The sequence below is a fragment of the Cnephaeus nilssonii genome (genome assembly GCF_951640355.1).
Source record: "Cnephaeus nilssonii genome assembly, chromosome: 8".
Classification (NCBI taxonomy): domain Eukaryota; kingdom Metazoa; phylum Chordata; class Mammalia; order Chiroptera; family Vespertilionidae; genus Cnephaeus; species Cnephaeus nilssonii.
The window spans coordinates 24711895-24726780 of NC_137079.1; the positions used below are offsets into that span (position 1 = coordinate 24711895).

At 42.1% G+C, this 14886-nt stretch overlaps 1 protein-coding gene across 1 annotated transcript in view; it reads left to right on the forward strand.

Annotated features, from left to right (window-relative positions):
- IDO2 (indoleamine 2,3-dioxygenase 2) overlaps positions 1 to 14886 on the forward strand; it is a gene marked incomplete at its 5' end in the record, with an annotated part of 47667 nt that overhangs the window by 20336 nt on the left and 12445 nt on the right. Inside the window, 5 exons of the mRNA XM_079779075.1 lie at positions 4307 to 4426; positions 7578 to 7696; positions 9600 to 9614; positions 11719 to 11818; positions 13541 to 13658. Of these exons, the coding sequence (XP_079635201.1) occupies positions 4307 to 4426; positions 7578 to 7696; positions 9600 to 9614; positions 11719 to 11818; positions 13541 to 13658 (472 nt within the window). The remainder of the gene's footprint in view (positions 1 to 4306; positions 4427 to 7577; positions 7697 to 9599; positions 9615 to 11718; positions 11819 to 13540; positions 13659 to 14886) is intronic.

Sequence of the window (14886 nt, forward strand, 5' to 3'; positions counted from 1 at the left end):
ATGCAATGTCATCACAAGATGGCCTCCACAAGATGGCCACCACAAGATGGCCGCACACACAGTGGAGGCAGGGCCTGGCGGCCCCTCCACGAGGTGAGACCCAGGGGCCCCATGGCTCTGCATGGCACAGAGGAGGCCAGTCCTGGTGGAGGAGGTAGGTGGCGGCAGAGGAGGGCAATTGTGGGCAATCGTGCCGGCAGGGGAGGGCAGTTGGGGGCGATCGTGCCAGCAAGGGAGAGCAGTTGTGGACAATCAGGCCAGCAGGAAAGGGCAGTTGGGGGCCATCAGGCCAGCAAGGGAGGGCAGTTGAGGGTGATCGGGCTGGCAGGAGAGCAGTTAGGCATCAATCAGGCTGGCTGGGGAGTGGTTAGGGGGCAATCAGGCAGGCAGGCAGGTGAGCAGTTAGGAGCCAGCAGTCCCAAATTGTGAGAGGGATGTACAACTGCCAGCAGTCGGACATCCTCCAAGGGGTCCCAGATTGGAGAGGGTGCAGGTCAGACTGAGGGACAACCCCGCCCCCACACATGAATTTCATGCACTGGACTACTAGTAATAATAATAATAATCTTCTTCCAGGAAAATTTGCCCTCCTACAACCTCCTGCCGTAAAACACTACAGTCAACTGACTTGTTCACAGGAAGCTAGGACACTGGAAACATTATTAGGGAAGCTATATCAGCTACTAATCCTAATAAAACTCACCTCCATTCCTGAACACAAGTAAATAAGCCCAAATTATCAAAAGATATGCAGAGAATGAGCGAGTCAAAGAGCAGGAGGAAGGAACTGGATATTTAGAGCCAATGACCTCCAATCCAAAACAAAATATGAGATTAATGTTTTTAAAATTTTAATGTAATTAATTTAAAATCATTAATTAAGAATTAATTGATGTATAAGTAATTACATTTACTTCATAAAAATAAGTGAAGTTGCTACATAAAAGAAATTATTGGAAAACAAAGAAAGAAACAAACAAAAACAGTAGTAAAAACCCAAATAAATTAGAAAAATATGGTAATTTAGGGAATTCCTTGAAAATTTGTATAAAGCATAGAGCAAAAATGAAAGAAATACCTGTCATCAGAAAAATAAAAATATGTGAAAAAGAGAAATGAGTGATTAAAATTTCATAAAATAGAGCTCTCACAAACAGAGTAGTGTAGGTGGGGGAAAAGGAAAGCTTTAAGCATATAAGAATAATTTTTTTAAAAAATCTCAATAAATTAATTCTATTAAAAAGACAAATGGGGGTAGGAGGGCACCCAGACATCCTGGTGAAATTTCTTATTTTCTAGATTACAAAGGAAAATTTTCAAATTTTAATCATGAAATAATAAAACTGGGTTACTTACAGAATAACATAGGACTATTTATAATAGTATTAAAAGACAATTTAACATCTATTTGAATTGCTATAATTTTTTTTTAAAAATCTGGCAATACCAACTACTACTGAGGATATGTACTGAAAGAGACTCTCATTCATGGTGCTGGTGGGAATGCAAAATGGTACAGCTACTTTGGAAGACAGTTGGCAGATTCTTATAAAGTTAAACATAGATTTATTGCCTGACCCAGCAATCACACTCCCAAGTACTTAGCCAACTAAACTGAAAACTTATGTTTGTGGAAAACCTTCTGTGTAAATGTTTATAACAATTTTATTCATAATCACACAAACTGGAAACAACCAAGATGTACCTCACCAGGGGAATAGTTAAACTGAGTACCATGGACTAAATGTTTGTGTTGCTCCCAAATTCATATGTCAAAACTCCTAACTTCCAATGTGATTAGGAGGTGGGGGCAACGAGGAGTATTAGTCAGGGTTTGCCCAAGAAACAAAACCAAAATGTGGCTAAAACAAATTAAGATGTAAAATACTGGATATTGAAGACTTACTAGAAAAAAAGAGACTATTAAGTAGCTTATTATTTTTCTATTGATATTGCACTTATAATATTGTAAATATATTGACTTAGACAAAACTATATTTTTAATAAAATTTCACCTGTTTCTTTTTTACTATTTTTAAAATGTGGCTTCTAGAAAAATCACAATTGCACATGTGGCTTTCCTATTTATGGAGACAGACAGTACTTAACATGAGAGAGTAGGGCTGAGGTCAGAAGGGAAATTGCACCCTGGCTCAGTGCCCCCAGGCTTTGTCAAATACCTTATCCTGTCTCACTCTGTGGGTTTGGGGGAAGGGAACCACCCTGCATGAGAAGTTTTTAGCATTGTGCCTTCAATGTTCTTTAGTAAGAGTCTTAGAATAAATACTTAATAAATAAATGCCGTTATAATTCTCAGGCTGGTTCCAGTTGAAATGCAACATCTCAGCACCCCACTCCCCCCACCCTCCACACACACACACACACACACACACACACACACACACACACACACACGCCTAGGGCACCTTAAGTAGGCAATTTTATCTCAGAGCCAGTTTATAAGAGAAGGAAACACGCAGACAGGTTAGGAAAGGCTGCCCCCTAGTGGATAAAGAGAGAAGGATTCCGTCGGAAGGTCCCAAGCCCGAGATCCCCCTGGGCCTGGGTGCGTCCCAGCTCACTTGGAGGTGTCTGTAGCTTGAAAGGAAACCCTAGACACTCACCGCTGCTCCTTCAGGGGTTTCTTCGGACCCGGAGAGGGGCACCAGAGAAGATCTAGACAGGCTGTGTCTAGGGTTGGGGAGGTGATGCAAAAAGGAGGCAAGCTGAGGGCGCTGTGCCTGGAAGTGGAGCCCTGGGTCCTTGGTGTCAGCCAAGGCAGGCGGGGCCGGCCCAGGCAAAACTAATAAACTGACGATAGCTGTTTGGGTATTGCTGTTAGTGATGACTAACTTCTGCACAGGGTGTTGCCTTCATTGAGGACATGGCCTGTGTGACACGGGAAGGAAACGGTCATGGAGAGGTTCAGAGACCTAGATAGGGTCACCGGGAGTGTTGAAACAAGGGCTGGACAACCATTTGGTCCAGTTTAGCTCCCCCCTCTAGGAATTTGGTCAGATTCCTAAGTCCATCGGGCCTCTTTCTGTTAGGATACACAGCTGGTTAGATCTCAGCAAGGATAGGGAGAGCAAACAGGAACTGACATCTGACTAAGCCGGCAAATAGCTTTGGCGTCACCCCAGGAGCAACTGACATAGGTCCACCAGCTCAACAGGCCTGGGAAAACCTTACTGCCCACAGCGCAGGACTGTTTTAGGGCTAAAGATACCAAGTAACCAGAAGTGCTTTTATTCATTATTTTTTTTTTTATGATTTAAGCTTTTATTTGGGAAAGATACAACCCAATTATTTGAATAAATAATAAGATAAAACCTTATTATTTGAATACTCCATAAATTACATAGGAATGACAATCAGATAAACAATTCATTCTCTCAGTGATAAAAGAAGTTTTGCTAATAAAATATAAATCTTAGCAAAGAGGAGGGTTGAGTTGTTCCTTCCACTTAAGATAAAATATTTTTTCAGCATCTTTTTAAAAAAAAAGTTATTGTTGAGAGTATTACAGATATTCCCCATTTTTCCTACGTTGCCCCCCCCCCTGCCCAATTCCCACCCCACTCTAGGTCTTCACCACACTATTGTTTGTGTCCATGGATTATGCATATGTGCATTTTAAATTATTGGGTTATTCTCTGCCTGACCCCCCCCCCCCTTCCCTCTGAGATCCTGTCAGTCTGTGCTATGCTTCCATACTAACAGAGGTGCTTTGTTTTTAAATGATGTGATTGTAAAAGCTGCCATTGAAGCCCTGGCCAGTGTGGCTGAGTTGGTTGAGCATCATCCCGTACACCAAAAGGTTGAGGGTTGATTCCTAGTCAAGGCACATGCCCAGATTTCAGGTTTGGTCCCCAGTAGGGGTGTGTAATGGAGGCAACTGATCAATGTTTCTCTCTCTCTCTCCCTCTTCTTTTCTCTCTCTAAAATCAATTAAAATATAATTTTCAAAAAGTTGCCATTGAGGACTCCCATGTAATAAATGATCTTAGCCAATTTAATTATTTTAGGTAACCAAGTGGTCACCTCAGTGATGGAGACCAGTGCCCGGCACAACCATGGGCACAATTTAGGGACTTGGGTGGGGCTGTTAGGTACTTGCAGAACAATATCATTTGGACTACCTCCTCCTATCCTGCAGTGTCCTAGGATCGGGGAGAAATGGGTGTGCATGGTTCTTGCACTGAAATAGAACCCATTCCTGTACCCAAAGAACCCTTCAAGCCATAGAACCCCTGTGCTCATCCCATCCCCTGCACCTGATCATCTCTGGAATTTCTTTGAACAGATGCCCCTCCTGAACTGCCAGTTTCTCAAGAGTTACAGGGAACAGCGCCTGGCTCACCTGGTCCTGAGCTTAATTACCATGGGCTATGTCTGGCAGGAAGGAGAGGCACAGCCTGCAGAGGTAAGGGATACATTGATGCCTGTCTGCTCATGGGCAGGTCTGCCGCACCTCGGACATGCTGTCTGCTTGGCACCACAGTGTTCTTCTGGAAAATGGGTCCTTTCTTGTTCTTTTCTTTGGGTGTCCGTTGAAGAAAGAGCCAAGAGCCCATTTAAATAAAAGATGTCTTCCTCCTGACTGAAAGGTTAACTTTCTTTTTTTTTTTTTTTTTTTTTTAGAACTGGTAGCCCTTTTATTACATTTTGAATCTATTTGTTTTCTGTCACCCACTTCCAAGAATGTTTGAAAAGTTGGGTTTGAAAGCAAGTTTGAAATCTCATTAAAAAACTTACTGATAGCTCACATTTGACAGCATTTTGTACTGCTAATACATCAATTGTCTTGGTCAATTTTCGCAGTCCCATAAGGTAGATAGATCTAAGCTGTGTCCAATTTACAGACAGCTGAGGACTATAAAAGTCCAAGGTCAGATGGCCAGTTTATGGAAAATCCAAGGCCAGACTCCAAACTGTCTAATTTCACTAATGTCAACTCCTTCCTCCAGAGGCACACGTTGACATTTACAACACAACTGCTTTTGCTCTCTAATAATTATTGGTTTGACTCTTAATAATTCATGTAAATCTCTTCTGAATATTTGCATAACATTTTACAGTTTCAGCTCGAAACTTGAGACATGAAATCGCCGAGCTCCATTAATTGTAGTATAAAAGACGACTGCCTTTCATTTTATATAAATGCATCTTTTCCAGAAATCAGGGAGCTGCTCATGTTCCAGCATTCCATGGTCAAGGGAATGGCCCACACCTGTTTTGTTTGCCTGGTTAATTCTACCTCTTATCTTTCAAGTAGGTGCCTGAGACTCCCTATGAGAATAAAAAAAGGAAAGTGACAAAGAAAAGTATAGAGCTGCTTTAGATTTTTTAAACATATATTTTTATTGATTTCAGAGAGGAAGGGAGAGGGAGAGATAGAAACATCAATGATGAGAGAGAATCATTGATAGGCTGCCTCCTGCACGCCCCCTGCTGGGGATTGAGCCTGCAACACTGGCATTTGCCCTTGACCAGAATAAAACCTGGTACCCTTCAGTCCACAAGCCAATACTCTATCCACTGAGCCAAACCAGCTAGGGTTGCTCCCGATTTTTTAAGTGTCAGTATAACTCTTCCCATAAGCAGTAGCCTGAGGTGACTTCTGAAAATGGTTTGCTGTTCACTTGGCCCAGAAAATCCCACAAAGTCATGCCAATCAAGAGATTCAAATCTTCATGTTCACTTTAAGAACACTCGTGAAACTGCCCAGGCCATCAAGGGTATGCATATCCGAAAGCCACCAAGTGTCTGTCACTTTACAGAAGCAACGTGTACCATTCCATCCTTACAATGGTGGAGTTGGCAGGTGTGCTCAGCCACACAGTGGGGCTAAACGCAGGGTCTGTGGCTAACTGCTGAATTTAAGGGTGTAGATGTAGGTTATCTGGTCATTGAGAAAATCTAGGCGAACAGAGCTCCCAAGATGCAGCGCAGAACCTACAGAGCTCATGAGTGATGAACCTCCATACGAGCTCTCCCTGCCACATGGGAAGGATTCTTACTGAAAAAGAGCAGATTGTTCCTAAACCAGAAGAGGAGGCTGCACAGAATAAAAGTACATCCCAGAAGAAATGGAAGAGACAAAAACTTATGGCCCAGGAATAATTTAGCATAAAATAAATGTTAATAAAAGTCAAATAAATGTCAGTACATATAACTTTTATGAAAGTATATGTTTATTGTTAGAAAGTTTGATATCTAGGCCCACAACAGAATATTCCAATTAGGTTTCCCTCCCTTGCCTGTTCTCCAAACCATAATACTACGTCGGGGTAGAGAAGGGTGACAGGTGATGGAGTCTCCAGCTTCGAGGAGGGTCCATGTATTTCCAGGCCCCGTGAGCCCCCTACTCTCCAGCCTCAAATCCTATCTTACTTTTTTTGTATCTTCTCTGACTTTTCAGCTAAGTAGACACCTCTCTTCTGCACTGTCCTCCTCATCTCCTGCCTCCTGAGGGAAGCTGACCTACGTTTGCATTTTATAACTCTTTAAAGCTCTTTGTTGCTTCTACCTAAGAAACAATTCTATCCCAAGTCTATTTATAAATATTATAGGGAAAAACAAAGGCAGAAGCAAGAATTCCAAATAGATATTTCTATCTTAAGGGTAAATAGAAATGGAAGTGGGAGCAAGGAACCCCAAGGATGTTCTTTTGGATCTAGACTAGCCTTGTCCACAGATAGATCTGAGTTGCTTTCCTGGATGTGGGGGACAGAGTGTTCCTCAGGTAATTCAGGGGTTGAATGGGGACTGTTTTGAGGTCACTTACTTCAAGTTGTTACTGGGTTTGACTTATGAAGTGACTAATTGAATCAGTGGCCACACATAAACACACATATACATATAGGTATGTAAAATACAAATATATAAAAGCATAAGCGACTGGACAACCGAACGACCAGTCACTATGACGTGCACTGATCACTAGGGGACAGACACTCAATGCACAGGATTGGGCTCCCTCCTGTCTGGATTGGGCCTGTGGGGATTGGGCCAAAACCAGCTATCCGACACCCCACCCAAGAGGCCCCAAATTGTGAGAGGGTGCAGGCCAGGCTGAGAGACCCCACCAGTGCACGAATCTGTGCACTGGGCCTCCAGTACATATATATGCTTTTAGTTTTATACACACAAATGTACATATATCTACATATCTATAAATATAAATATATAGGTAGATAAATAGATACATTCATATAGATTTTATCCTACCGCTCATTACTTCAGCCCCAATTTATGCTTAAACACTTGGTAATGCCATTTTATGCATAATTAATGTTCAGGTATTATTTTATGCTACATGTATATGTATGTGTTCCAATCTTATACTTTTCCACATAAATTTCAGATTGTACTCATAAACAATATATTCACTAGGTTGTTAACAGAAAAAACTTGAGAGTGAGGTGTGCATGTACAGATCACTCAGATAATCCCAGTTTATCCCCAAGTCCATTTCTCTACCACAGGATTGCTGAAGTAAAAGTTAGCCATAATTACCTCCCCTGCTGCACTCTTTATAGGATGTGCTCATTGTCAGGATTTATATCTGATAGGTTCTGCCAAGAAACCTTGCCCTTCCCTTTGTGGAAGTCTCCAGGGACTTGGGGCTCCCTCCTATCCTGGTCCACGCAGATTTGGTGTTGACAAATTGGACTACAAGGAATTCTGAAAGGTAAGAAAAGGAGAGTGCTTTGGACTTGAACAGATGGAAACAGAGTAATGGACAGTCTTGTGACCTGCTAGGAAGCTCCAGGTTTGTTCAGCGATTTTGTGATTAAAGGTGTTCATATTTATTGTCTGCCATATGGTTGCAAAAAAGGGATGAACTTGAATACATGTTCAAAAATCACAGGTCCCAGAAATTTCTTCTCAACCCACATTGACTGCATTGGTGGAGACCACTTTTATTTGTTTGCTTCCATATCAAATTTGCAGTTCTCAACCCGACCTTAAAGCTCCTGCATATTCAGGTTTCAATCATTCCCTAACATGTCCTCCATTCAAGTCAAGTTAGGACCAGGAATGCAGTAAATGTTCTTTATATAGAGATTACAAATGAATGATTATGTATGAATTGAGAGTAGGTACTCTAGGTATGTCAGATTGAAAATTTGATTGCCCAGCCAGCATGGCTCAGAGGTTGAGCATTGACCTATGAACCAAGAGGTCATGGTTCAATTCCTGGTCAGGGTATATGCCTGGGTTGAGGGCTCGATCAATAGGAGGCAGCCAATCAATGATCCTCTCTCATGTTCTTACTCTATATATCTCTCCCTTACTCTCTGAAATCAATAAAAACATATTTAAAAACATATTTATTTGATTAATAATGCTATCTATCCCCACTAACTAGCATCATTCTTTCAACAGTTTAGGTTGAGAATGTTGGCATTTATCTAAAGAAAAGTTGAAGGAGTTTTTAAAAACAAGAAATTCCAATAAATAGAATGGGGTGGAAGTGGTGAAACATTTTTTAAAAATATTTATTGTTGCAAGTATTACTTATGCCCCCTTTTTTCCCCATTGACCCCTTCTAGTCTGCTCCCAGCCCCCACCCTAGGTCTTCACCACACTATTGTCTGTGTCCATGGTTATTTATATAAGTTTCCCTTTGAACTTATTTTTACAGCCAAATTTATTTCAGGCCATAGATGCAAGCAACAGCACTTTTGTGACTTATGAAAATAGCTAAAGGGACATTTAAATTAGATGTGAGGAAGACTTCCTTAGTATAAGGGTGTGGGTAAATACAGGATTGCCAGAGATGATGGGATTTTTTTTAAAAGAATTAAGTGCTTATAGGCCCTTAATTAGCTCAGTTGATTAGAGCATCATCTTAATATGCCCAGGTTGCAAGTTTGATCTTTGAATCAATGAATGCATAAATAAGTGTAACAAATCAATATCTCTACCTCCTTCTCTCTCTAAAAATCAATTAAAAATATTTTTAAATGATTAAATAAAGAATATATATATATATTTCTCAGTGGGTGAGAATGCAGGGCTAGTTTAATCCCAGAGAGGCAGAAACAATCCCGGTTCAGTCTTTATTCTTCTTGGCAATTATTTTTTTGTATCTCTCTTAATATGCCTCGCACAACACAAAGTACAATGAAGAAATGGAAGCAAAGTACAGCTATTTAACTAAGTGGTTAAATAACAAAACAAAATAGTATATGACAAATGTCAGAGTGACACAAACAGTAAACCCTTCGGAATTTCAAAGAAATTACATTATTGCAGACTTTAAAAATCAGGAAAAAGCTTGGTGAGAGGTTGGAACTTGATCTAAAGTAGATATTAAAAGGTGAGTTGGAATAGCATATCTACAACAAAAATTGAGTTTGTGATAATTGCAAAAATATAAAAGGAGCAAGATGATTTATCACACTACTACAAGTTAAATGTTCTGGGGCTGATACAAGAGTTGAGATTTGGCTCGCTTTTTGTAGCCTATTTGAGTGTGTGTGCATGCCTGTATACATGTGACCCTAGAAGGATGTCTGTTTACAAACTGATTTATTCTTTTATTTTCTTTTGTCGTTTGTGATTGTCAATAACTGAAATTTTACGAGGCCCCTGGACATCAGGTAAGTTCTCAGAAATCTTTCAATCACTTAAGAATTCACACTAACTTTAAAAGATTACAGCAAATGGGGGAATAAGGACACATATGTAACACCATAATCAATAAAGAAATAAAAATAAAAGATTACAGCAAAACAAGAAAGAAGCATATCAAATTGTATGTATAGTATACAAGCTATATACAAATGCATGCAAAAATAAGGCTAAAAGGAAAGGGGCCAGAATTTATCAATGGTAGCCTCTTACATGTAGGGATTTGGGGATTAATTTTTTTAACTGGATTTTTTCAATCTGTACATAATAAAGCAAGTAAAGTGCAATGCAAGGAAAAAACTTTACCAATCCTATATAATAAAGAGGTAATATCCAAATTAACCCTCACAAGATGGCTGCCTACAACCAGGCTGGCAGGGGGGTTAGTGAGAGACGACCAAATGACTGAACAAGCAGGCTGCGTGGGGTGACCAGGCCAGCAGGGGGGTTAGTGAGGGACAACCAAACAACTAAACAGCAGGCTGCGTGGGGCGACCAGGTTGGTGGTGGGGGGGGGGGCTGTGAGGGATGACCAGGCCAGCAAGGGGGACAGTTTGGGGCAACCAGGCCAGTGGGGGAGGGGGCAGTTAGGGGCAACCAGGCCGGTGGGGTGGGCAGTTAGGGATGACCAGGCTGGCAGAGGGGGGCAGTTGGGGGCAATTAGGCTGGTAGCAAGGGGCAGTTAGGGGTGACGAGGCTGGCAGGGGGGGCAGTTAGGGGCAACCAGGCAGGCAGGGAGGGGGCAGATGGGGACAACATGGCCAGCAGCGGGGGACAGTTAGGGGCAACCAGGCCAGCAAGGGGGGTAGTTAGGGGTGACCAGGCAGGCAGGCAGGTGAGCGATTAGGAGCCAGCGGTCCAGGATTGTGAGATGGATGTCTCACTGCCGGTTTAGGCCTAGGGATTGGGCCTAAACCAGCAGTTGGACATCCCCTGAGGGGTCCTGGATTGGAGAGGGTGAAGGCTGGGCTGAGGGGACCCCCTCGCCCCCCGTGCACAAATTTCGTGCACCAGGCCTCTAGTCTTTAATGATCTGGAAAAGAGCTCTCATTTCACCATAACTTTTATGAAGGGCAAATTACAGGCAGTAGTTGCCACAGCTACAGAAGAATTCCTTTGAAATATTATGTCACCTGGACAGCAACTCTTGAGGCAGGTCTGGCCCAGACATCCTTAGGCTATTCTTTCTCTGGAGAGCAGAATCAGCCTCTAACTTGACATTGCCTCTCCCATCACCAAACCTCAGTTCAATAAAGGGGTCTGGTATAAAAGCTGTAGCTCAGGAAATTGAGGGATGGAGGGGTGAAGACACCTTTTCTTACACTAATGTAACTTCTGGAACAATGGTATTTATTTTGTGTTTGTTTTCCTTTCTTCTCATGCTTAAACTATTAGAAGCAGGAGTGATTTATGGAGTGAAGTTTTTTAAGTTTTGTAAATTGGCTCTATATCTGGGATATTTGAATCCATATGGTCACAGGTCATTTAAAAGTGATTCCTCTGTACAGTCTTCTAGCTCTCACCCTATCCTACAAAGCAACACAAAAAAATTATTGATTAGAAAGATCACTAGCGTGAGTTATGAAACTATTCCCCACCTGGTCTTGTGACTAACCAGCAATGTGACCTTGAGCAAGGTGTTTGCTTCTTTGGGCCATATCTATAAAAACAACAATAACAACAAAAACAAGGAGCAAGGGATTAACTGTTACCTGTGGTCACTGTAGCTCTAAGACTCTGTGCTCCTGACAGGAATGGTGTAATGGGCCTGAGAAGAATCAGAATGACCTGCCCACTCAGGCTTCAGCTGTTCCATTGGGGGGATGGTCTGGGACCATCAGGGCCATGCTGGACTCTGAGAGTCCTCAGAGCAGGTGAACTTGGACTTGAGTAGATCTGTTCTCTTCCCTTCCTGAATGTAGGGAGATGCTCATCCTTGAGGCTTCCCTGTAGAGAGAAGTGTTCACCGATTCTGCCCTGTGCTTACAGTTGTCTAACTCTGAGGGGACCTGTGGGCTGTGCACACTCACAGTGTCCATGTCTCTCTAATCATATGGTCATCTCCTTCCCAAGGAACTTGGACATCATTTTCTCATTGCCTGGGAATGAAAGCCTGCGTGGTTTTATACTGGTGACTGTTTTGGTAGAGAAAGCAGCAGTACCTGGGATTAAGGTATCCTTCCACCCACACCACTTTTTTTTTTCTCAATGAGAAATCAGCCTGAGCTTTACTTCCATGAATTAATCAATATAGATGAGCATAGGCCTTGACCTGCTGTTTTATATCTGAGGAAAAGGTCATGTTCTAGGCCATATAGATACTCGCTTCTCCCAAATCCTATAAAATGTGGAATTGACCATTTGTCCATTCGACAACAAGCATTGTTCTAGACAACGAAATATATGGGGGAACAAGACTGACCTTGTTCTGGCCCCCAGAGAAGCTCCTGATATGGTGGGGAAAGATGGGTTGATGTATAGGGTAATAAGAAAAAAAATGCAGTGTTTTATAAAAAGAAATCTAACACTTAATTCAGACCTGAAGGGTCAGGCAAAACTTCCCAGGGGAAATGACAACTAAAGTTAAAACCTGAGTGATATATAGGAATTAAGCAGAGAGAGAGAGAGAGAGAGAGAGAGAGAGAGATAAAGGCAAACAGACACATAGACATATTTCTGGCAGCGAGGACAGCTGTGCAAAGGCTCAGAGGAAAAGAACCATCACTGAGATGACCTAGCCTTCAGAGTTCAGGCAGCTTATAGAAAGGTCAAGTTCAGTAAGACAAATGACAGTGGAGCCCAGCTGGTGTGACTCAGTGGTTGAGCATAGACCCATGAACCAGGAGGCCACTGGTGTGATTCACGTTAGGGCCACATGCCTTGGTTGTGGGCTGGATCCCCATCAGGGAGCCTATAAGAAGCAGCCAATCAATGTTTCTATCCCTCTCCCTTCCTCTGTCTCTAAAATCAATAAAAGTAATAATAAATAATAATAAAAAAGACAGTCCAGCTGGCGTGGCTCAGTGGTTGAGCATTGACCTATGAACCAGTAGGTCACGGTTCGATTCCTGGTCAGGGCACATGCCAGAGTTGCAGGCTCGATCCCCAGTGGGGGGCATGCAGGAGGCAGCCAATCAATGCTTCTCTCTCATCATCGATGTTTCTATCTCTCTCTCACTCTCCCTTCCTCTCTAAAATATAAATATAAAGACAGAGGAGCAACAGGTGATCAGCTAGAGAATCCATGCCTTGCCTGAAGATTATTAGTTAGGTTTATGTCTTTCCTTACCACCTTCCCTGGTGAGCATATTTTTAAGTCTTTACTGTGTCACCAATCCCGGTGTGAGTATTATAACATTCTCAAAAGTGAAACCATATAGTTATTTTACTTCTCATCAATTTAGTCCATTGAAAGGTAAAAAATGAAATATTGGTCTTTCAAATATAGCTCAGATAAGGTAGAGACTGCTAGGAAGGCTTCATGATGGAGGGGCCTCTGGAGCTGGGGGCTCTGTGGGCTCTATAGAATCTGCCTGATTTTATGAAAACAGAGCTCAGGGGTGAAGATCTCCTAATTCAAGATACAGACGTAGACATTGTTATAATGTGTGATAAATACAGAAGAAGGAAGGAGAAAAAGGATAGCATTATAGCAAGTAGCAATCAGTGGAAAGATCTAGAAAAATATGTCCAAGGGTCTATCTGGGAGATGCCCAGAAAGGTTATCCTCTCAGGCAGACCTCACAGCAAATTCAGTTTCAGGGAGCACTGGCAAACAGTCCAGCAGTCAGAAGGACGCCCTTCCTGATTTCTGTAGCTCTGATGCTCAGCTCACTCCACCTCAGCGGGCCTTAAGTGAATGCTAATAGACTGAGTGAATGAACCTTCTCCCCAGGCACTTGTTGAAGCAATGAATGCCATGCTGCAGCCCAACCAGGACTCCCTGCTGCAAGCCCTGCAGCGGCTGAGACTCTCCATTCAGGACATCACCAGAACCTTAGGACAAATGCACGGTATGGGGCTGCTGTAGGTTGAGGGTTCTGCTTGGGGCAGGGCTGGGCAACATCCACTAGATGGAGCTAGTGTATTAGCTTTGTTTTATGGTAACTCATTGCTGTTTTAACTATTGGAGAATGATCTCTCACTTTGCATAGATGTTCTGCGGTTTTGTCTTTTTTTAGTATTCTCTTGTGGTTAGGGTAGTTTGCTCTCTTCGGTAGCCGTATATTTCTTTTCATGTTGAGATCTTGCATGAAGTTTGGGAGGAGGGGGTGAGGCAAAAAACAACAGCAAAGGTTGTGTACATTCCGTCCAGCAATGTCAGGATACTGCAGTGTTGTCCTTATGCTCGCTTATGCCCCTTTTAGCCTTTTTTTCTCAAGTGGAACCTGGGATGATTGATTGCTTTAGGCCAGTGGTTGGCAAACTAATTAGTCAACAGAGCCAAATATCAACAGTACAACGATTAAAATTTCTTTTGAGAGCCAAATTTTTTAAACTTAAACTTCTTCTAACGCCACTTCTTCAAAATACACTCGCCCAGGCCGTGGTATTTTGTGGAAGAGCCACACTCAAGGGGCCAAAGAGCCGCATGTGGCTCGCGAGCCGCAGTTTGCTGACCACTGCTTTAGGCTCCTTAGTGCATAGATGAGGTTTCATAGGTGTAGCCAATTCAGTGGCTCACCAGTCCTGTGGTTAGTTTACATTTTATTCAGGTGACTGCATTCAATTTCAAGACAGCTCTTCAACTTCCTCTATCAGAAGAAACTTGAAAGTGTATTGTGTGTGTGTGTGTGTGTGTGTGTGTGTGTGTGTGTGTGTGTTTTGTTCTTTAAGTAAAATTGGTATATAACCTCATATGTTTCAGGTGTATAACATCACAATTTCACATCTGTATATACTACAAAGTGATCTGTACCACAAGTCTAGTTAATATACATCACCATGAAACCAATTCCCTTCACCCAGTTCTCCCAAGCCTCAACCTCTGTTAACCACCAGTCTGTCCTCTGTATCTATGGGTTTGTTTGGTTTTGTTTGTACATTTGTTTTGTTTTGTTTGGATTCCAATATGTATGAAATCATATGGTATTTGTCTTTCCTTATCTGACTTATTCAGTTAGCATAATACCTTCGTGTTGTTGCAAATGGCAAGATTTCATTCATTTTTATGTTGAGTACTATATATATACATATTTACTAGAGGCCTGGTGCATGAAAATTCATGCACTGGAGGGGGGG